General features: G+C 40.9%; 1 protein-coding gene across 2 annotated transcripts in view; it reads right to left on the minus strand.

Moving 5' to 3' along the window:
* LOC138283831 (sodium-coupled monocarboxylate transporter 2-like) overlaps positions 1 to 24,986 on the minus strand; it is a 197,056-nt gene that overhangs the window by 138,652 nt on the left and 33,418 nt on the right. For both annotated transcript variants that reach the window (XM_069221959.1, XM_069221958.1), the window contains exon 2: positions 16,005 to 16,070. In XM_069221959.1, the coding sequence (XP_069078060.1) occupies positions 16,005 to 16,070 (66 nt within the window). The remainder of the gene's footprint in view (positions 1 to 16,004; positions 16,071 to 24,986) is intronic.

The following is a 24,986-nucleotide window of genomic DNA, read 5'->3' on the forward strand; positions in this document are numbered from 1 at the left end:
TGGGGTCAAGGGCACATGGACACCCCTATAGCACTGTTGCTCCATGCAATGTTGTTCCACAGTGGCATGCGCAAAGCTATCACAGCTCTTTATTTAGCCCTACCGACACAGAAACAGAAGATGGAGGTCAGGGCCTATGAACCCTTGATGCCGGTTCTGCAGATGCATCTGTCAGACAAACAATGAAACCAGGTCATGCAGCAGGTTAGGGAAGCGTCCTGGAATCCCGGTTTCCAGTTTATCCAGTTCAATCACCTGCACGTCTATACCCCACAGATGCCTCAGGGTAAGGTGCTAGATGCAGGCTATTTTCACATGGTGTGGGACTGCCTGGTGATTGGGCGGACTTGGGAGGAAATAGCGAGGACTGCCTTTGCCCTGTTTGACGGTGTGGTTGTGTCAAAGCCAGAATCAAATTTGCAGGGCCTAGGGCTAAGGGTGAAAAGTATCTCCGTAGGTTCTTTGACTTTGCATTTGTCTTCTATAAGTACCAGATAACAATCACATGAAAAACGCCTGTGGTCCCAGCGGCGAAGAATTGGCTCCACACTCTACTATAGTGGGCAAATGTGGAAATGGATGTGGCAGAGATCCGTGCAAGGACGCCCATGCAGATCAGCACTATCACACTCAAGCATTAGCCACCCATTTGTCTTTTTGGGAAAGAACTTCCTGTGATGTTTGTAATAGGCCCTTATCTTTCTGTGATCTCCAAGTTAGCTGCTCAGTAATCATACTCAGTAGCTTGCTCCAAGAGAACGCCATAGACCCTAAGATTCCTCCCAAGGCAGAGAGTGGGCTTGATAAGCATCCCCTTACAGTAATCCAGAAAGTTTTTTTTTTTAAAGATTAGAGTCCCTCTAGATAGCAACCTCTATAACAAGTAGGCAAGGTTCATCTTTGAATTCTCTTTGAAAAGTAAAGGAACATCCCACTACTTAAAATGTATTTATATGTTACCAATTCTGTGGGCCATATCTTCAATGCTTGCTGGGCAGTTTCTATTTTAAGAAGTGTTTCACATACATCAGCACAATACTTTTTCATTTTCACTAAACATCGAAACAATCACAATCATCCAAGGCCTTTATAATGGCACATATTTAGCGTTTAGGGAGGGCCATAAAATAGTTTAGGAGGATATATTGAGTATGGCCTTGGTACTGTTTAGTGAGATAAAAACTCCTTGCGGTTTTACCAGAAATGGATTATGTATTTTTCCTTATATATAGTTCATACTGTCAGATTGACTTTTTATTCTGATGGTTGTTATGATTATATTGCATTTGCACTAAAACAGAATGAGTGTGAGTGATCGTGGAATTTGCAAAATAGGTTAGGTTTGCTGAAAGTATGAAATGTGCAAAGAATACCTGAAGAAGCTTGCAATGAAATTAACACAGATCACAGTCCTAAGAAAGACTGTTGTTTGTGGGTTCTATAAGGGTAGTGTCAATAGCATGTTTTACAGACTTCTGTTATATACTTTTATTCATTGATCAGAAAGTTGGAGCAATGAAAACCCATACGATTTTCTACGTCTGTGACCTCGCCATTGATCCAAAGTGATATACTTGGACTGGGCTTTGCCTTCGAAATAACAAGAGGCTTTATCACAATCGAATCCTAAATTGCATAGCCTTTTACAATGTAAATGCTGTAAACTTGCAGGCTGCAGGACATTCCTAAGAGGAGTTAATAAGTAATTTTTATTTATTTGACAGATGAATGTAGGAAACATATTCATGTCTGTATGTCATAATTGAGCTTTGCGCACATTTCTGAAGCATATTTGCACAGTAACACCGGCTGTACTAAAATGTAGTTATAAGCAGAAGGCAGAGCACCAAATGTGATATTACTTAAAACAATATGTATGACAAAATATTTATATTAGACGATAATTATCACTGTGATATTCTAACCTACAATTTAGAGGAAAATAGAAAAGTCCCAGAACACCTCTGGTTGGCAGTTCACTGCCCAGTACTTCAATCTGTTACTGTGGTAGTATTTATTTCCAAGCTTTTAGCTAGCACGAAGTCACCTTTGGGCTCTTAGGGCATTTCCATATATGCCCTTCAGTTCATCTCATGCTTGTTGAAATACAGGTCCACCGTTCCACCAGCATGCTGCGTTAAGTGCCACAAGGACATGTTGGATGCACCCTAAAAGCGCCTTTAAGAATTTTTTTTTACAAACAAACCCAAAAAGAAACTGTACAAAAACACACAGCCTTTAAATGATGAGATGTTCAATATCTACAGACCTTTGTAAAAAAAGAAATGCCGACTTGTGAAGTAATTTTTCTTGTAGCGCAGAGGAAAATCAAAAGAATGTTCTTGTAAGGTTGCTGTCGCTGTGCTCACCAGGGGTTCAGAGTTGTAACTGCTTGGAGCCAGGATATGTGTTCATGTTTGCCCCCAAATCTGCCAAGGGCCACTTACCTACTGCATTGCCACATTGTTACCGAGGTGGACAAGAGCTGCACAAATTTATTCTGCTAATTAGTGATTGTTGGTAATATCTTAGAAGAGCTTTCAAGTTGAATTTATCAGCTGAACTAGAAAACCTTGTTATGAATATGTTATCCAGTATCTAGACAAAATACTGTTAGTAACCACATTTTGGTTACAGTATTCACACAGTTCTTCTAACTTTTGTACCTCAACCTTGCACTTTGTGGTCGGGCCCCACACTGCTCAGCGGAGTTTCTCCTGCAAGTAGTAGGTAAAAGTGATGCAATGGGGCCAATAATATTAATCTTTCAAAGGACTGAGGTACCCTGGGCGCAGGGCGACCATCTCCGTTTAGGTCATTATATACCAGGGTACTCCAACAAGTAGCTTGTGAGCTACTGGTAGCTCTCCAGCCACCTGAAAGTAGCTCTCCAGTGTGCAGCCCAGCCTTCTAAGAATAGTTTGTGGGTTCAATTAATGTATGTAATTCACAATTGAAAAGTGTGTATATGACATTACAATGTGTGTAGTTTCAGAACTAATTAGTTGATGTTTGGACAAAAAAGTGTTTTCCAGATATATTTCAAGCTTATTTGTGATTGATAAATCATGTAGTAATAGTAAAATTACCTTGGTGCCAGTTGCATTGCAGCTATGGCTGTCACATGTCAGCCATGTAGAGACAGTCCAAATTGAAAAATCCTTTATACATTAGCATAGGCAATTGTGTTTGATGCACTGAAGTGATCACTGCTAGTAATATTGCATAGGGCAACCACTAATGTAATCATGTCTAACACGCTCACTATTGCAAGAGCAACAATATTAGTAGCTCAGGAGGATTTTTTAGCTCTTGTTACCAAAAAGACTGGAGGCCCCTGTTATAGACACTTTCCAGACCTGAAGAAGTTTGTGACCACCTAATCATTCTCTGTGTTGTAGTACTTTTTCTTTCATTGAACGAATTAGAGTGACAGACCCCAAAACAATGATTTGTAGATGAGAAGATCAACTGGAAACACTGTCTATAAGGACTTGGAGTCAGGTGGTTACCCTGAACTTACACTTACATGTGGTCCGATGTCTAAATTCTCTGAGCCATTGCTGTAAAACTCTTGTTTCTGGAGAAGGAATACTAAGGACTGGAAATTATAAGATGATCAAAGAAGAGTGGCCTTCCTCATCCTTCTGGTGAAGATCTGATGGGAGCTAAAAGGGTCTTTGTCTCAAACTCCTGTAGGTATGGCTACTCATATGATGGCGCTACAGCTACAGTTTGATGTGTGTCCCTGGCAAAATATGTCACCTGTTGTCTCTTAGTTTAGCTAGCCAAAAATCTCCTAGTAGAATGCAGAAAAAACAATGGAGTCACTATGCTCTACATTTTAGTCCTCAAAAGGGTAAAGGCACTATTCAGAAGTGTGATCCTCCTTTGTGTTTGTGCAGAGATTTTATTTTTTTTAATTTAGCTCTGTTTTGGACTAGGTATTAGAATGTTCTCAGGTCGTTGTTCATTTGAGATGCATTTTGATTCTAAAGCAACAGTGGTTAGTTGGGTTTTGAAACACCTCTTACAATGATGTGTATTACTGTAACCAACCCTATAGTGTCAAGCGTTTTTTCATGTAGAAGGATTTGGACGTCATGTCAGGTTTAATCCAACAGACTGATTATGAATGCCATACAAAATGTACTCAATAGCCCTCATTACGCGTGCCGGGCAGGGAAGGCGACTATTATTGACCTTTTAAACTCCAGTACCAGGGAGATTGAAATTTAAAAGGTGCAATATTATCGCTGTTTACAAGTTGTGGACTTTAAAATAAGAAATAACATGCAAAATCAGTATTTAATATACCAACTTCCTCATGCTTCGCCTCTCCCTACACCCCCCATACATTTCAGCAGATTTGACCTTCCGGAATGTATCATCGGAAAACTCAGAGGGGCATATTTACAAGATATGCACCACTTTTTCTTGTGCCCCCCTACCTGTACATACCAACACCCTGGTTGCACCGTATTTACAATGCGGCACCCCATGATGGTCGATAGCACAATAGCATCATCATTTCTGACCCTACTGTTGCGCTTTGCTACACTAGCATCAAAACGTTTGCCGCTTTTGCAGAAAAGCACAGGTAGGCCCATTGAATTTAATGGGTGCGTCATTTTAATGCCTACTCTGAGCACTGGCACTGTTGTATGGATGCAGTGTGAGTGCTCAATGTGAATTTGTATCCTTTTACCTTTGCTGTGTGATTTGAGTTATATGCCACATTTATCTAAAAGCTTTTGTAAGAGTTGTTTTGCTTAGCTGTATCAAACACATAAATGGTGATGGGAGGAATGTTTGCAATTTGTATACTCACTGACAATTGCAAGGATTAGCAGCCTAATCCGTAGTTCTTTTGCTCGCTATGCCACCGCAGTTTGTATCCAGTTATATTCAAATCAGTTTTGACCTTGGCCCTCATAGGAACACTCCAACCTAAACTGCGAGGCTAGGTCCTACCTACACAAGAGCACAAGCAACCCAAGACTGATTTTACTTTGATTAGGGCTCATGAGGTAGGTATAGCTTGGATCAAGTGGCTCAGTGGTGAGGAAGGGGCCCACATCTGGGACATTAACTTTGCCACTAAGGGCATTACATCAACCACATAAAAGTTGCTGGGAGGAATATTTCCAATTTGTCTAAACACTGGCAGCCGCTCAGGGTAGCATTCCAGCCCAATCTTTTGTTCACCATGCCACCTCAGTTGAGCCATATGCAAATCATGTTTTACCCTGTTCCTCGTGGGAACAGTCCAGCCCTAACTGCCAAACTCTCTCTGAACCAGAACACAAGCAACTCAGGATTGTTTTTTCCCTGATTAGGGTCCATCAGTTGAGTATACCTTGTTACCAGTGGCACAGTTGGCAAGTAACCCCTGTCTGGGCATACACATCCCACTTAGGCGGGTACATCAAATACCCAAAAGGTGACTGTGATGTAGTGTGGAGGGACCTGACAAAATATCTCCTCATTTTGTGTGTCCTATAAAAAGAGAAAATGCTCTCTACAAAAAATTTGCATTGTTTAAAAACATAATCAAAAAGGTGTTGTGCTATATTCCCACTATTCAAAATTGTGTGTTTGCAGTGGTCAATATTTCTTATTTTTGTGGTTTCTACCAGCTTGCTGCTTTGGGAGGAATAGGAGTAGGTACCGCATAGCTCACTGGAGGACTATTTACCCTATTTGACACTGGTTGTTCGATCATGATATCCTTATATCTAAGAGTTTAGCAGAGGGGAAGTGTTTTTAATAGAGGTTTAGGAATGTACAATTGCAGGACATTTGCCATTGGTTTCATATTCTAGAGTTTTGCTCCGGTATAATTGTGAATAAACTGGAGGGTATTGTGAGTAAAATAAAATTGTGGGATCCTTAGAAAGCAAACATCTCTAGATTCCCCAGGTCTTAAGTTTTCCAGAAAATCTGAGTTGTTAAAGTTATGTTGGAACATTAGGAGTTAGAAAAAAGGGTAGAATCAAGGCATCTCATACCTTCATGCACTCCTTTGTGTCTGTAGTTTTCAGAAATGTCTGGAGCTGTTATGGTTCTCTTGATGCCAGCTGATTTACTGCTCCAAAACAGCAGCCATTTGTAATATCCAGTCTATATTGTTATCCCTAACCACAGTTTTATTCTTTTATGGCTTCATAAAATAGATATACTGTGAGAATGTGGTTTATTAGTTAGGACTACTTGTGTCCACCACTAGTAATACATTCACTCTCAAGTTAGGACCAGTCAAAGATTTCAGTAATTTAAGCTTGGTAGTTGTGGCACAGAGCAGGCAGCCTTAACATAGAGAAACACAACACAATGCAAATCCCACTCTGAGTGATAAAAAAGAGAATAGATAAAAATGTAAGAAGCAAAATGAAACCAAAATGAAAAAAATTACAGTGAGATGAACCAAAGATAGTAATGTTTAAATCATTAGTGTAAAAAAGAACTAAGCTCTGAAGGTTGTTAATAGTTACAGATAGCTTGACTGAGGCGCAACTTGAGGCTTACCACGATGGAGCATAGTTTGGATACACCAAGTAGATTGGCCATGATGAGGCATGGAATTAGGGACATTCAAAAATGTTTCTCTGTGTCAATCTGAAAAGGGAAGTTGTTCTTTTTCTAGGAAAAATCTGTTCTCTTCTCTTGATGAGGCAAACCGGAAATTCAGTCCAATGTCATGGAATTGCTGGCTGGTTAGATTCTTTGTGCAATAAGTCCTCTTGAAGACCTGAAGCTCTGGAGGAAATGTTTTTAAAAAGTTCCCAAACTTCTTTTGGTGCCCAAACTGCAGAAGTATACTTCCTAAGCTACCAGAAAATCAGGGGAAGCACATAGTGACCTTCAGGGTGTCACGCACAGGGCACAGATAGTCCTGTCCAGGTTCAGGTGCCACTGGTCAATTGTGATTTTTCATAGAAATGTCCTCTTCAGCTATTTTATGTTCCTGTCGTCACCTCGGAGATCATTCTTATCAGCCTTGGAGATCTTCCTATTCTTGTTTTTTAAGTGAACAGGGGGTCCAACCTCCTAAGGTGTTTCTTACAGGTCACAGATGCCAAATGCAGAAGACTTAGTCCGCCTGGTATCTTTTCACAAGTCCAACAGGTTTCTGATGGGTGTCATATTTTGTGAGGCACTGGCTAGTGGGTGGGCGTGACTTAAGAACTCTCAATACCCAATGCGATAAAAGTTCTCAGTGGCAACCCTACACACATTTCTAGTAGTTCCTATTTGCCTCACTGCAAACAAGCCCATAATGCCATTTGCCAGGGTATTTTCAAGATGGCAACTTTTTCAGCCATACTCATCTTTGGCTCTGGTCTGGTCATGGTTAGCGTTGAGTCGAGGATGATGCTGAGGTTTTGTGCGTGGTCTGTGGGGGGGGGGTAGGGGGCCTGCCGAGTGTTGAGGGCCACCAGGAGTTGTCCCAGGTTGAGGAGGAAGGTCTTAGGGTAAAGATCTCTGTGTTGTCTGAGTTCAGCTTAAGGCAGCTATCCCTCATCCAGCTGGCAACTGTTGAGGGGTTATCGGTCAGGGAGATGATCAGCTGGAAGTCATCAGCAAAGGAGACGATGTTCATACTGTAGTTCCTGATGATAGTGGTGAGCGGGGTCATGCAGATGTTGAACAGCGTGGGGCTCAACGATGTTCTTTTGGGTACTCCACTGCTGATGTCTGTAGGTTCTGACAGGTGTGGTGGGAGCCTGACTTTATGTGTTCTGCCTGTCAGGAAGGAGTGTATCCATCGAAAGGCCTTGCCGTGTATGCTTGCTATGTGGAGTCTGGTGCATAGGATGTGGTGAGATAGCGTTTCGAAAGCAGCTGAAAGATCAAATAGGATGAGGGCTGCTGTTTGTCCGCAGTCGAGGAGGGAGCGGATATCATCTGTGGCAGCAAGCAGGGTGGTTTTGGTGCTGTGGTTGGTTCTGAATCCTGATTGGGAGATGTCCAGGATATTGTTGTCCTCGATGTGTTGTCGTAGCTGAATGTTGATTGCTTTCTCAGTGACCTTTGCTGGGAAGGGCAGCAGCAAGATGAGGGTGTAGTTCTTGAGATCCGTTGGGTCGGCTGTTGGTTTCTTCAAAAGTGGGCGGATCTCGGTGTGCTTCCAATCTTTGGGGAAGGTTGCTGACTCAAGAGAGAAGTTGATAGTCTTGCAGAGTTTCGGCGCAACTGAGGCGCTGGCTTGTTGAAGATGTAGGGTGGGCAGGGGGCAGTTGGGGCTCATGAGTGCATGCTGTTCATGATGGAGTGGGTCTCATCTGTCGTGAGGGAGTCCAGGTGTGAAGGAGTTGTGGGGTCTTGGTCGATCCTGGCAGGGGTGTTGTTGGTGAGTTCAAAGAGTTTTGGGGTCCGAAGCTGCTGTAGATATCTTTGATTTCCCGATGGAAGGTGACCAGTCTGTCACAGAGCTCCAGTGATGGAGGGGTTTTGGTGGTCTCTGCTTGTGGTTTGGTGAATTCTTTGATGACGTTGAAAAGTTCTTTAGTGTTGTGTCTGGTGGTGTTGATGTGGGGCCTGCATGGCAGTTTTCCTGGTGGACCTGATGAGGCCATGGTAGGATCTTGTAGTGGATTTGAAGGTTGCAAGGTCTACCAGGGACTTGCTGTTCCTCTACTTCTTTTCCATCCTCTTGCACGAGCGCTTTGATTCCTGGAGTGTGGAGGTGAACTAGTCTTGCTCCATTCCTAACATACATCATTGGCATTTTAATCTGCAATCTGATTTTCTACATATGACAGGTAGGCTTGACACCCAAAACATAGCTTAATGGGCACAGTTACTGTAGGGACATGTTAAAATTCATTTTGTACTTGGCACACTTTTTTACTCGGTTTAGTAGCTTTTCAACAGACATTACAGAAACTTATAATAAAGTTGCATGAGATCGGTGTCAGCTCAAAGACAAGTTTGGCAAATACATTTGCATTACATTGCATAGCAGTTGTGATGTAGGTAAAGAACATATCAAGCTCACCAAGTGGCAGTCGATGGGCCAGACGGTAGGGGAGGTTCATCTGAAGAAAATGCAAGGGGGCACCTTGAAGATTACATGTAGGGGTTTTGAAATAGTATTGAAATGCATTCCGATGCCTACGCCGACCTTTTAATATTTAAAAGGGAGGGTTTTTTTTCCTGTCAGATAGGAATATTTTGTTAGGTCACACTGAAGGCTTAAACTGCTTCATCCATGCCACAGTTGTAGGCATGAAGCCAACTCTTCCTGTCACAGTAGTGAATGCGCAATATGTGCTGCAGTCCATAGGTGATATTTAGAAAGGCACAGTTTATACAAGGATGCCATTTCCACATTCCTTTACAATTTTACGCTTAATAAACATGAACCATATTGTCCAGAGGGCTTTCAGGTACTCTAACTTGAAATTAATGCCCCAATCTGCTATCAGGGAGCAGGGGTTATGCAGATTGTGGTAGAGGCCAGAGGTAAGCACACCATGTAAAGAAAGCCAAGCTTGTCACCCCTTTTCTATTTTTGGCTTGACAAAAATGAACTCAGTTAACTAAAGTGCATTTCAGGTCCCCTGAGAGTGGCAAGGAGGGGCTTGCATGCCTATTGTGCTCTCCTTGGATCTGAAATGCAGCTATTAGGAAGAGGCCAGAGAAAGGCATGCCTTGTGCCTGAAAGTCAGGCTTCCCAGACAGTTTACCTTTTTTCACTTGACACAAAGAAAGGAGTCCAGATAGCCAAGTGGTAATTTCAAGTCCCACAAGAGTTGTAATTGAGGCGTAATATGTAGCCATTTTGTTTTGTTCCCTACATAAATTTAACCAGAGTATATCTGGAAAAATGTGTGTACATCTGTAACATATGAGCACTAGTTATGCTGATTTGGCACAAAACCCTGATGTGCCCAAATCAGGGTTAACATGTGACACAGGGTGAGGCCCTTTGTGTGCCAAAGGCAAGCATTTAATCAAGCATTTTGTATACACTATAAAGAAATTGCCTACATGGGATAAGGGATTATCGTCTGTGGGCACTCACAAACATGTAGATTTGTGTCCATTAAGGACTTGACTGGCCTTGTTAAGATTGGCCTGTTATGTTGAGAAGTAACTCTGCAACTGGTAAGTACTGATTTATCAGGGTGTGGTACTTTCAGAGTGAGGTATTACATTCACATTCCACGCTATGCACCTAAAAAGCCACAGCCTGTAGTAGTGCATATTTTCTCTCTTCTCTGAGCTATGTTCACAAATGTCTCCAGATATCACCTGGTGAAATTTTGTGGGGAAAAAAGTATAAAAGTGGAGCCCTCCTATGATTTAGGCACATGCTTCTGTTTGTGCTTGAGTTGGGATTCATGAGACACTCACAATGAGGATCTAAATAAATGTAGTAACATTGCTATAAATATTTTGTGGATACCATAAAACAAAATGGTAATTGAATTACCTTCTTTACCAGATGTGGTATTACGGTATCATTGTAAATTTTGCACTTTGTTATAGGACATACCGTTGTACTTCATGTTTTCTCCTACTCGAAAGTGGTAGTCAGTACTGTGGAGCTGATGTATGTGCAGATCAATATTATTCACTATGATATTGTGACAAATAATTCATAGTTAGCAAGGTAACCAGGAAGCAGAGACTCTTTTCATCATTTTGGGTCTGGCATTAGACAAGCCTTTTGATATTTCTAAAATTATACATAATTTACTTACTTAAAGTGGCTTTCAGCCAGCTGTCTTTATTTACTGGTCCATTTGTGTGTCAATCACATTTGCTTCCAGCCAAAGCAGCATACAAATAGTAATAGGTCTGCCTTCTTCAGCAACTGGCTACCTTCACTTTGAGTGACTGCAATTTTCTCTTGAGCATGGGGCACATGTGCACATTAGAAAGTACCCTTCAGTGTCAGAGTTGTTTTATTGGATTATTACTTGGGTGTTGTTTTTGTGTTTAGATCCTGATGTGAGGCTTTCAACCAGATGAGAGCAGAGGGCACATTCCAGCTTTATCGGCCCCTGTCCTTTGCTACTGCTGTTGTACATTTGTTTGGAGAGGCCTTTGTTTATCTGACTACTGCTATTTCACAACATAGCAGCTTGTGTCAATTTAAAACTGTTCTTTATAAATGTATCTTCCTTTTAGTATGCACACAATTAAGATTGTTTATAACTGCACTCCTGTATGTCATGCTTGCATGTGTCTCAATTGAGGACAACAATTATACTTGTAAGCCAATTTTGTCTGTATGTCCTGCGTGTATTATTTTCTAGTTCACTTTCATTGCTTTTGTTTGTCGTGCCTAAACAGACATTTAACTATTATATTGCTAATTGGGGCTGTGCAGTTTATTCCAATTTATTTATCTATCTATCTATCTATCTATCTATCTATCTATCTATCTATCTATCTATCTATCTATCTATCTATCCAATCCTGTCTGTCTACCTAGCTACCTGGCTGTCCATCTAAGTACCTGTCTATCTGTCTACCTATGTTTCTGTCTGTTTATCTGTCTAGCCCCTTCTGCCTGTGTAACTACCTCTCTGTCTACCTACTTGTCTGTCTTTCTACCTGTCCATCTGTCTGTTTGCCTGCCTGCCTGTGTCTCTACCTGTCTGCCTATCTGATTACCTGCATGCCTATCTACCTGTCTGTCTCTCTCTACCTCTACCTGTTTGTCTGCCTGCCTGCCTGCCTCTCTGTCTGCTTGTCTGTCTGTCTCTGTCTGCCTGCCTGCCTACTTACCTAATCTATCTATCTATCTATCTATCTATCTATCTATCTATCTATCTATCTATCTATCTATCTATCTATCTATCTATCTATCTATCTATCCCATACAACCCTGTATTTATGACTTTGGAAGCCTCTCTATTCAACTATCTTTTCAGCCCTCTTTATCTGTTTGTAATTAAGATTTACAAACACCTTAACAACAAAAACATTAGCAAAGGCAAGAGGTTGGCAACCAACACTAGATCAACTGGATTCTTTGGGTCTGGAGTTAGCCAATACATTTTCACTTTACTAAAAGCATGCGTATAACATAGTTGTAGAGATTTTCAGACAGACTCCGTCCATTATTCTGTTCACGTGTCATTCAGATTTTTTTATCACCTTCTCCAGCATGCATCATGGGGTGATGGGTGAACATCAGAGAACATTCGAAGGAGCCCTGTTGTTTCGGTAATAACACACCTATGTGCTTCCTTCTTTAAAATGTAAGTATTGTTAGAGATGGATTCAGCTGTACCTCAATGATCTTTCAACAAATCTGCCATTCAACACCATTGCTTCTTTATGTGACCTCCTGGGTTTTTATCATCCTTGGTCTCATCACTGTTTTTTGCAGTAAGTTCCTTAGTAACTGTCTCAGAATATTTTACATTTCCCTATTTGCATGTGTATGTCAATGGCATGACAATATTGCAGAAAACATCTAGTCACTGTGGACTGTTTTAAAATGTTGTGATAGAAAATGACCTTGAATTATGGTGGACATATCTGAGAAAAATGCCCTGTGTCTGGACATATTTATGGGAAATTAGCATAGGGCAGAGCTGCAAGTCTTCTTGGTGTTGTCTGCCCTCCACCAATGTGAAAGGGCCGTAATGCACTGTAATTATGAAATACGGTGCATTCCTATTCTTTCTCCTTGCACAATTCTCCCTGCACTGTCGCACAATTCGCTGCCTAGTGCACAATTCACTGCCTAGTGCTAATGCAGGCGCCCTTGCACCATGGCGTGAGGGTTTCTGTGTTGCAGGCAGGTTTATTTTTGTGCAGTAATGGACACCTTCCTGCACACAAAAAAAACAATCCAGAGAGGTGTTTTCCTCTTTCTATGTTTGCTGCAGAATGGAAAGAGGAAAAATAAGGTGAAATGAAAAACATTCTCCTCATTACGTCTGCTCTGGGGAGGCATTAGGCTTTGCTGCTGTCCCAGGCATATGTGATTAAAAACATGTGGTGTAGAGTCAAAATCTATGGATGTTTCATGGGAAAATCCACCACAACGCCCATGGAATGCCTCCCTGGAGCAGAGTAAGGCAGAGGCAGTGACTTGTGCAGCTTTATCTTACTCTTATGCATATCTATTAGGCCAATCAAAGGCACGCAAAGTGGCTTTGCATGGGCTCATAGATATGGTTGAGAGGCTTGCACCTCCAGAGTGTCAAAAAAGGGATGTCCGGCATCACAAGCCTTTCATAAATATGCCTATTACTTCCTTAATGCACTGATTGTTCGTCTGGAATATTGTTCATGCCTCAGTATTTACTGAGTGCAGAAACAATGGCCACACAGATTCTACCAGTCAGAACGTCCAACTGCAAAAACCGTGCTAGGATGAGTTGACATGCACAATCCATTTCCATGCATTAGGGAAGCATGTACTACTTCTCTCTGCCAATCAGTCTTCTTCCCTTGCCCACCTCTTGCCCCTCACCAGTCCACCTGTTCACATGGTCACCTGCTTGGAGCAAGTGGAAAATGTGAGTGTTAATCCCAACAGAAATTATAATACTATGAAGAATTCTGACTAGTAAAAACAGGTCTGCAGCCTTAGTCCACATATGGTGAGGATCAACTCGTAATAGCACAGTACTTGAGGTTGTTAACAAATGGAAAAATGTTTATAAATGCAGAGTTACAGCCCAGTCAGTACTTTGCACTCATAATCAATGGACCCAATCTCACTTTTAAAAAAATGGCTTTTAGTGCAGCAGTACAATTTTCTGTTTTTATGGCACTGGAAACCTTTAGTTAAAACATTATGACGTATTTACAAGCCCCTAGCACCTTCCTGCGTCACATTAGCGCCATTGTTTTACGCTAATGTGGCATTAGCAAGGCTTTTTTACCACGTCATACTTACAAAGTGACTCAATGCTCATATTGCACCACTTTTCACCCTGTTGCATCACATTATGCCTGTCCCAGATAAAATGTATGCAAGGGGAGCATTCCGGCGCTAGGAGGCCTACAAAAATGGGGCAGTGAAATCTACAAGATTTCACTGCACCATTATTGGCATCAATTTTAATGCCTGTTCAAAGCAGGCTTTAAAATGACACACCCATTGAAACCTATGGGCCTCCTTGCATTTTGCTGCACTGGCATCAAAATTGTTAATGCTAGTGTAGCAAAGCACCTTAATAGCATAAAAAATTTGTGACGCTAGTGTCCTAACGACCGCAACGGTGTACGTATTGTAAATACGGTGCACCCATAGTGCCATTCATTGTTTTTATTAATAATCACTGCTCTACAATTCTGGCTATTTATTGATAGTCTGATTCACATAGTCACAAGTTAAAGGTCGGAAATCTCCTTCCTTATATTTAGTACTAACTTTGGACCAAACATTTTAGAGATTCACTAAGAATTCCAGAAGGACCTCAGGAAATCTATCCAATTTTTGGATTTCTAAAACTGTACTTTATGCTGTGAAGTTCTGCATCTGTAAATAAATGAAAAATCTGAACTGGCGCAATCTTGTAATTCTTCCACAATAGAAAATCATTTCTCCAAGGAAAAACACTTTACCCCGTATTTATACTTGCTTTGAGCCAAATTTGCTTCATTATTTTAATGCAAATTCGGCGCAAACCTATCTCCAAATTTATACTTTGTCTCTAGACCCGTCTAGTGCCAAAGTTTTGGAGTTAAAGTCATTTGTTAGTAGCAGGAAACTACCTTGTGTCAATGAGATGCAAGGTAGGTCTTACCAGGCAAAAAATGACGATATGGCATTAGCGCCATATTTATCACCCATGCTAAAATCAAGCACGGGGGAAGGGGGCCTTAAATAATGGTGCAAAGCTTGCTTAGTGCCATTATTTAACACCTGGGTCAGGGCAGGCGTTAGGGGACCTGGGGCCTATTTCCACGGTCAGAGACCATGGAATGGGCCCACAGGTGCCCTACCCTAGCCCCAGGGACACCCTCACCCACACCAGAGGGATGCCAGAGGATGTGGGGACTCCATCCCAGGTAAGTCAAGTAAGTACAGGTGAGTATATGTATTTTTTTAAGTGCCATAGGGGGGCCTACCTTGGACCCCCCTACATGACACTGGGGCCAATGGCCAGGGCCGGGGACATATGTCCTCTGGGCATGGCCATTTGGGTGGTGGGCATGACTCCTGTCTTTACTAATGCAGGAGTCCTGGCCATGGGGGTTGTGCGTCAAAGGATGACGCTAGTCTGGTTAGAGGCATTTTTTATGCCTCTGCCCATACTATCGTCATCCTTTGACGCACAACCTCCTGTTCTCCCTATGCATCCCCCAACCAGCTAGCGTCCTTTTTCATGACGCTAGCCGGGCTTTACCGCTGGCTACCATCATTCCATAAATATGATATCCGGCCGGTGTCGGATACTTTTCATGCAAAACTGCGTTAGCGCAGTTTTGCATGAAAAAGTATAAATATGCCCCTTTGTTCTACTGTTCTTTCAAAATAAGGATGCTCTTTTCTGTTTGCCACATCTAATCTGTTAAACTTTGGGAAAGAACAAATACACATTCACTCCCAGGTTGAAAACCACCCATAAAAGGAATATGAATGCCCACAGTTTTAAACAAATGCTGTTTTTTTATCATGTTTAGCAGGTTGCTGTCCCAATGCACATCTACAATACACCTGTAAATGAGTAAAATCCAATATTCCTGAATCTGTCAATCAAAATGTGGAAGTCAGCTTTGTGAAGTTATCTCCACGTAGGTGAACATAATGGGCTGCGACTGGCTCTGAGTTCGCCTGTTGAAACATACTCTTGCTTGCTATTAAAATAATTAGAAGAATTCAAGTTGCTGTCATAGGTACAATGATTTCAATTAACATCGTTCTTCGAACTACAAAATCTATAATAGTTAAACATTTAAAATGTGGAAGACGACAACATCAATATCAATGTCGACAATAGCAAAAAAACATTCAGTTCCTCAAATTATAAATATGTGTAGTCATTTTTTATAGTGTATTTCTAGGAAATGTCTCTTACCGTCTGAACTACGTAGATTCCTGTTGCAGCATAGCGCACTACTTTGTTAAACCGTAGCTCAAGATACTATAGGAAAATGACATTAATTATTTAAAACAGCAATCCCAAAAAAGTGTACAATAGTGGCATTGATGTAGCATTAAATACAAATCCAGGGTCGTATTTATAAAGTAAAGAATTTGTACGTTTCAAACATAATTGAGAGTTTAATATTTATTATGTATAAAACGCTCCAAAAATGTCATAGGGACACTGAAACAGTCATAAACCAAGACACAATACTCCTGTCTGCTTAGAAAATCAGTAACCCTGAATACATATATTCATTATTGCACTATCTATGTTTTTTCTATATTTGTTTACTGTTCTTGTGTGATTTTCTCTATAGAAAATGCAATAGAATATTTGGTCCAGAAAAATGCAAGAAAACTAAACATGACTGCTGTGAGGGAAAATAAAAAAAAATTCTAACCTTTGAAGTATTTAGTGCAAAAAGTTAGTTTCATCATTTTCACAGAGAAGTTCACAATTTTACCAGTTATTTTACACTTCTTTAATTCTGTGCTTATTACTGACTCAGCATATTTATTTGTTATGTTCATATGATTAATATTCAGTGGAAATGACAGTCACTAGCATAGGCGTCACGCAGTGAATTAAGGAATTGCTAGAGCTGAGTTGCAAGTGTCTTTAGGGACATGTACAATTTTAACACATGTGGACTACTAAGGAATGGAGGCCGGGGTGCATTGAGCTTGAAGGGCGCAACTAGAGACGTGTGACCTGATTCCTGAAGGCAAACTAGCATAAGTTTACCCTTTTGGTATCCACAAACTAGGATTTGCTAGTAACGTTATGTCAGTAGAAACTCCGTAGTCGGGTGGGGAATTTCGCAAATAAAGATGTGCGAGTATAAATGGCTGCCTAAATGCAGGAAGTTGCTATTATTGAGGCGAGAAAATATCAGGCCTTGAACCACAGTTCTACGAACATCCATGGGGGGCCATTCGATGGTTTTCCACAGCGATCTCAGAAGGCCTGAACACCTGGCTCCAACCTTTTTTGTTTGTGAAGCCAGTGTAGGTTGACTGTCTAAAGTAACACCCAAACATTTTATATCTGTCTTGGGGAGTGAGCGATCACCCAGGGACAGAGGCCAGGAGAGTTGGTTCCAAAGAGAAGCATGGTTACCAACTATTAGCACCTCTGATTTGTCTCTATTTAGCTGTAAGCAGCTCTCGCCCATCCATTTCTAAACTTGCTTTAAACAGACATTGAGGGGTATATTTAGGAACAGTGATGCTGCGCACAGCGCAGCACCACGTTTTTGCGCCCCTGAGTGCTCCATAATGCCACCATGTGTGCAGCGTATTTAAAATACAATGCACCATGGCGTTAGCCAGGGGACTAGCATCAGAATTTTTGACGCTAACCGGAAGCTTTGCAGGATTAGCACAAACAATTTTGATGCTAATCCTGCAAAGCACCAAGAGGCCGACTGAAACCAATGGGAGCCTCCTTTTAACATGGAGGCTGATTCAACCTGGCTTGCATTATCTAAATTCTCCTTTTTACCCAATTGGGGAAATGAGGAGAGCTCAGTCTCAGCTTTGAAGGAAAAGGATTTATCATGGCCCCCCTTTTCTGACATCGGGTGCTCCTGATAGAGAATCATAAATGGATCTAACTTTGGCTTCTAAAGTGATTGGCAAGTGCCTCACAGCGCGCCTCTGAGGGAGTGAGACCTATTCCTGCCATGTCAGGTTTTATAAAAGGGTTAACAATAGTTTATTGCTTCTCTAAATGTTGTTCCTCTGGCCCACCTTCCACCATCATTTTATTCACTTGTGCAAGTGTACGGTCACGCCTCTGAGCTATTTCCCAATCTTCACATGTAATTCCAGGAGTGTCAATAATGATATTTGCAACACAGGACATCTCACACTCTTTCTCCCCTGCATCTCTCAAATGTAATGGTATTCTGCTTAAAAACTAAGTCACAAAATGCTTACACCTGATATATACTGCATGTCATAATTGTAATCCATTAACTTGAGAGATATACGAGCCAGTCATGGTGATGCATTAAATAAGCCCTCTATGGTCAAAACCTTTGTAAGCAATTTGTGATAACTGCTCAATGTGCCTTTCCACTCCAAATGTATTGTCTGAAATGCTCCTGCACCCATACACAAGCAAGTGCTTCTCGTTCAATTACAGAATATTTATCTTCTGTAGGCATAAAAGAACAAGAAACAAACACCATAGAGCATTCTTTACCATTTTCTTCAACCTGGGACAAAACGGCTCCAATACCTTTCCCACTCCCATCAGAGGTAACCAAACTATGTAAAGCAGGATCATAACCCTGCAAGACACTTTTCTGACCATTCACATTTATTTCTGAGCTTTAGTAACTGGTGTATGTGATATGTTTTTGAAGAAAAATTCTGTACACATTTTGAATAGAATTCTGCCAGCCCACAAAATGCTTGTACCTCATCTTTATTTTTGGAGTGGGTGCCTTTGATAGCTTCCAGTAGCTCTTTTTTGGTTTAATACCTTCTCCTGTAACTTTATGACCCAAATACATGACTCGATTCTTAGCAAACTTGCGGTATTCAGCTGTCAAGGCTATTTGTTCAAGTATTTCCATTATCTGTGTAAGTTTTGAGTCATGTTCTTTTTTAGCCTTACCCATAACTAATATGCGGTCCTGGGAAAGAACCTAGTGCACGCCACTTTTTTTGGGCCCCGTAGCACCCCCCTAACGCCACCATGTGTGCGCCGTATTTAACATACAGTGCACCATGGCGGTAGTTAGGGAACTAACGTCAAAATTGTTGATGCTAGTTTGGCACTTTGCAGGATTAGCATCAAAAATGTTGACACTAATCCTGCGAAGTACCTAGGAGACCCATCGAAAACAATGGGAGCCTCATTTTAATGCCTGCTCTGAGCAAGTGTTACAAATGCCAATAAAAATTACACAAAGATATCTTCTAGATTTCTTTGCGCCATTTTTTTGCCCCCCTACCCGTAACTGGGGAATGCCCCCCTTGCATATAATATGCCTGGTGCAAGCATAATGTGGTGCAAGAGGTTACAAAGTGGCACAATGCAGGCATTGCATCACTTTGTACATCTGGCGCAGCTATTTTGGCCTCATTGGGCCACATAAGCATTAAAGAAAATTATGCAAATGTAGTGCAAGGAGGCATTAGGGGCTCTTAAATATGCTCCTAAATCCACACAGGCCAATCCGAATGGAACTTTTTTGAATGTGAAACAATCAAAAGAGTTTACAAAATGGTTAGACTCCTACTAGCAGGAAATAGAGGAAACTAATGATAGGTTACAGTTGAATCAATTGTAGTGAACTATTTTACACCCTTGGTAGGTGACAACATTTCGCTAAGCTTTGGTAATGTGAATTGATCAATCAATATGTTTTGTTCAGGTCCCTGAGCTCAACTGTCAACCTCAGTTTGCCGTTAGCACGCTTAGCTATTATCAAGGGTGCTATCCACTCAGCCGACTCAAATTCCTTAATCACACCAGAAGATTGTAATTTCTCAATTTCTTTCTTTACTTCCTCCCTTAAACCAAAAGGTATATTCCAATCCTTGTGTGCATGAGATTCTGCACCTCGTTTTATTCTAATCTTATGTTGGAACCCTTTAAATTTTCCTGTTTTACCTGAAAAGCCTATAATAACTCTTTTCAGCATATCTTGTCCATACTTTTTATCCGGTTGTAGTAACAGAACCGGTTCTGGGCTATTTGGATTCAAAGTTATCCACAATTCACCTAAATCCATCCAACCAAGTACAGACCGACCAGTAACTGAGACATATAGGTTTTGTAGAGCTTCCCTGTTCTTTAATCTGAAAACGAATTTCCTATATCACAACATGTCTTCTAGATTTGCATTTCAAGCATTACAATCCATTTCAAACTGCTATACATGTAATGTTGTTGATGCCATTGTATGCCCCTGTATCAAGATATATGAGGGACAGACAACACAAATGGTGAAATAACGTATAGCCCAGCAAAGAAGACGAATCATATGCAAACGATGTTGAAGGCAAAAAGTTTAGTGATGACCTTGCAGACATGGCTAAGTGCAACATCTACTTTATTCAATATATATGTCATAAATTTTAACATCTTTGCAGATGATACTCGATGGATAGTGACTTTAGACTGTCCCAACAACTGACTCTGCCAGAATTTCAAATATTCTAATTAGACAAATACCTCTTACATTAAGAACAACACCCTATGACATAAAATTGACAAGACCAAAGTGGTTGTCTTTAAGAAATACTCCCACGGGTCCCCGATATGGTGGTCTGTACATCTAGCATGGTTCCCTTTTCCATCTCCAGGTGCCCTAAATTTAGACATTATTTTTGACAGTGAGTTTTTTTCAAAAATAATTTTCACAAGCTCTCTAATAACTGTGTTCTACATTATGCACCTTATGAAACATATTGCACCTTACCTTCTCCAAATATGTACTACAAATCAGAGTCCTGGGCATTAGAGCTATTACATTCAGACTACTGTAGGACACACTAAATTGGACTTCCTACCTCTTTCACAACCTGTCTCCAGCATGTTCAAAATGCTGTTGCGCATTCCATTCTGTGATTTAACAAGATGTTGCATATTTCATCTCAGTTTGACTCACTTCATAAGCTCCAAGTCAAGAAGGCTGCTCTTTGCCTCTGCCATAAGGCTATTCATATCCTTTCCCCTCACTATATGATGCAACCTTTTAGTAGATAGATTACCTTAAAAACTCTAGGAACACCACAAGCTGTCTTACTTGCAAGCTCCTTCCTTAACGCTCATCGGGTGGTTGTGTCTTTTTTGTGTTTACTGCAGGTTGTGGAATTCTGTTTCTCAAGAACTTCAATCCACTTCTAATCTCATATGTTTTGGCAAGCCTTCACATACTCCATTATTTCATATGATGATCTTTTGCTTTTCAGTTTTATTCAGACTTTTCCCTAGCTCCGAGATGCTGTTCTAGCCAGTTGCCACATTTTATAAAACAATAAATCAAAGCAAATCAATTTAAGATGTGTCATTGCTATCCAAGAATGAAGATTAAACATGCTTCTTTGAACTTTGGAGCATGAATGGAATGACATTCAGTGAATACACCCCACCTGAGAGTGTCAAATTTCATTTGTGTTTTGACCGTTCAAATAGGATTTTAATCCAAGGACATACAAAGTTCTTTTTCAAAGTATACTGTAAAATGTACCATAAATAGTTGGTATGAGAAGAATGTGTATTTTATGGATGACTGGATTGTTAGTTTTCTTTTTAACGCATTTTACACTTGATGTATAAAAAGTGCAGTGTCACAGTATTGTAGATCCCGAAGGGATACAATTTGCTGCTCCCACCCACTTATAAGGGAAGAGGTGGGTGCAGGTAAATGTTTCTCATTACAGTTTTGCCTGCTCCTTGGCTGGTGACAATTTTGCTTTGAGACTGCATCCACGGGAAAAATCTCCCTGTTGGAAGCCCAGTGCCTTTAAGTCCTAAGTAAGGATGAATTTCATGGTCAACACCAATTTGGTGCAATATCAAAATCCAATTTCCTCTGGTCATTACTCTGCTATTTACCACCTAACATTCCACAGTTGTATTGCTATCTGTGTTCAACGCCATGTTTTTTGGCGTTTGATTTCAGCTGAAAGAGGGTCGGATTTGATTAGGAATAAGCAATATGATGGCATTTACATTAAATTCTAAATCAAACATTCAATTGTACTAATATTTGAGTGAAGCCAGCTGCATTGTTTTCATTTCCAAATCAATAAAACAACTTGGATAACTAATACATAATGTACTCCCTATTGGAAATAATTTTAGCAACTGACTACCTTTCATCATCATGTATGGAAGTGTGTGTAAGAAACTGGGTTATTACTCGAGAGAGTTTGGAGCGCCAGGCTGACCGTGATGGAGCAAAGCCAGATACAGGACCAAGTACAACCCGCTGGAGGTTTAGAATTCTGACTTTGATGTAGGGTTTGCCAGGCATTGATTTCTGGAGCTCGGCATCAGATCTGGAGGAGCAGACAGTGAGGAGCAGCAATGCTGCACAGGGCTTAGCAGTGTGTTTGCATCCTATCAAAATGACAACATCTTAAAAGTCACACTTCCAAAATAATAATTTAAAATCAAACATTACCACTAAAGATTATTTAAAGAAGTATCTCTCTAATTGTTCCCAAACTGAATTTAGCACTTAAGTATAATAAAGTAAACCAATATTAGTCAATAAGAGAGGCATTGTGGCTGCAGTGAAACACTACTTTGCATTTTTAACTGCTAGGACATGTAAAACTTAAGTACACATGTCCAATCTCTTAAATACCTTGTACCTTGCTGTATGAGCCTTTCTGGCCCAACTTAGGGGTGACTTATAAGCATTAAAAATGAAGGTTTAGGCTTGGCGAAAGGTTTATTTTTAAGGTATGTTTTGTTTTATTTTTAACAGTGCAATGGCAGGCTTGAAACTTGTTTTACTGGGCCAGATGTAGCAAAGGGTTTTACCCATTTTGTGTCTATGGGAAAATGTGTTCGTACATATGGCCCACTGTGCTTTATTAGTGGGTTGCACAATGGGTGCCATCCACTACTCGCATTTACTTTGCTGGCCCTGGGTGCATGTACTACCATACACCAATAACTTATAAGTAAATTAGATAGACCAATTAGGTGTATACCGGTTGTACCATGTTTATAATGGTGAGCGCAAGTACTTCACCACTCGCTAGCAGGAGTAAAGTACACAGAATCTTAATGCCAAGAAAAACAGGTTCAGCTACTGAAGGCAAAAATCGAAGGGAATATAACACAAAAGGTGGTCATATCCCACAGTATGTATGTATGGATATGGTATTTCGGTAGCGCAAATCTAGCCACAAGCCAGCAGATTACTGTACACAACTATAAAGTCAATGAATAATAGAAGAAGGAAGTGGGGTTGTGGGCTGTTAATTGATTGTGATGTAGTGTTATTTAAACTGGGGGGGAGTATAAATCTCTTTCCTAAATTTGAGTACCATTAGAGAGGTCCTCATGAATACAGAGATGTTTTCCAGATCTGGGTGCATAGAGGGGAAAAGGCCTGTTGTCTTCTTTTATCATTTTTACACTTCTTAATCTGCAGTATGATGGTACCATGGCTGCAGGTGTGCAGAGAACTAGGAGAGATGGCAAGCTTGACTGCAAGATAAGAGGGATGCTGGTCATGATAGCTTTGTAAATGAAGCAACTACTTTTCAAGATGGTGTGGGCCGGCAAGGGGAGCTAATAAAGTTCAATCAAGATAGGGGTGTTGGGATCAAACATCTTCAGGCTCTGGATGAGAGGTGCTGTGAGACATGCTGTGACATGTGGGATGCCCCTAAGTAGTATATGAGAGTTCGCACTCTAGGGTAAACGCAAAAGTACAATGTAAAATGTACACGTTCACTTGTTTCGAGGGGGGTATGCCTACCAATGCAATGGAGTAGAATCTGCTCCAATGCTGCTCCTGCTCATCCACCTCCAGTATGTCCATTGATCTTGCCTGAGCCTGAATTTGTGTGTGAGTATTGTTTACTTGCATTTGGGCACATGGCAGAAGGGGTCAAAGACTACAATGATCCATCAGAAGGCTATATATAGTGCTTGATTGTTGTCACAATCTTAGAATATGCAAGGCCAAAATGTTACCAGAATGGTCATGGTATAATGCCGGCTTTGACAACTACCACTGAAAAGGCACAGTTTTGTTGCTCAAGGAAGGTTAGCGATAGAGAAGTCCCCAACCCCTTTTACTCATTGTGGACTGCTGCTGGATCAGAGAACATGACAGAAAATGTGTGCACTGAGCCAAGGGAAGGGGAGTGAAGTTTAGGAAGCTCACCAAACAGTGAGAGAGACAGTAAAGCTCTGCGCTGTATAAGACTGAAGGCCCAGGGCCGAGTAACTAAGGGACCACAGCGTGGAGGGAGGAGAGCCCAATTGTGCTGTTATGAGGACGGAAAAAGGATGACAGAAATCTTCAAAACGCTGTGTGACTAGAATCATTGTCCAGTCCTATGGTGGGTGTAAATGTCTGCACAATTACTGCTAAGGTCTGACTTGCTCAGTCTGGATAGTTAATTATGCAATCTTTAACATTTTGGTAGCCTTCAGTGTTGGATTGAGTGTCAAAAGAAGGTGGTGCTTGGTGGATAGTAGTGGTATTAGTGAATTGTTGTATGTTTCGTTATTGTGTCCCACATACTTGTTGTACAACAGTGATTTAAATTAGGGGATACAAAAGTGATTTATTGATAAGTGCTGCCTTACATTGTAAAGCAAATTAAGCACACATGAGAACCTGAAGAGACAACATCAATAATTGTGAAACCAAGAGAAACAAAGGGGCTCCATTGGGAAAGATCTGCAAATTTAGGAGGAGAAACAGGAGCTGACCTTGTAGGTATGCTAAAGTATGTGAAAACAGCACTTTAAGGACACACTGAGAAATTTGATACAATTCTACTAGCCATTCTGGACACGAAAACCACACTTGAATATACAGTTGACTAAGTTGAGACAGAGGTAAATTTACTTTATGCAGATCACAAGAAGTTAACAAACAGTGTAACTGAAAATTAGTTAACCGTGGTAGCACTGAATCCCACAGTTTGCAATTAAGTGAAAGACTTAAAAAGGAGCTGTTGAACTTCTTCACTGCAGGCTAAAGCGTATTCTCAATGCAATAATGTATGATTGTTGGAAGTCCCTGAAAATATAGAAGGATAACATTCTGAAGGGTTTTTAGAACAATGATTAAAGGACAGCATTTATGATGGAATACTACCCCACTTTAAATTGTAGAAAGAGTGCATACTGTGCCGGGGCAGTCACCATGTCTGATGCACCTCCCAGGCCAGTGGTTCCAAGGCTTCTGAG

Source organism: Pleurodeles waltl, chromosome 3_1, assembly GCF_031143425.1.
Source record: "Pleurodeles waltl isolate 20211129_DDA chromosome 3_1, aPleWal1.hap1.20221129, whole genome shotgun sequence".
In the NCBI taxonomy this organism is placed as follows: Eukaryota; Metazoa; Chordata; class Amphibia; order Caudata; family Salamandridae; genus Pleurodeles; species Pleurodeles waltl.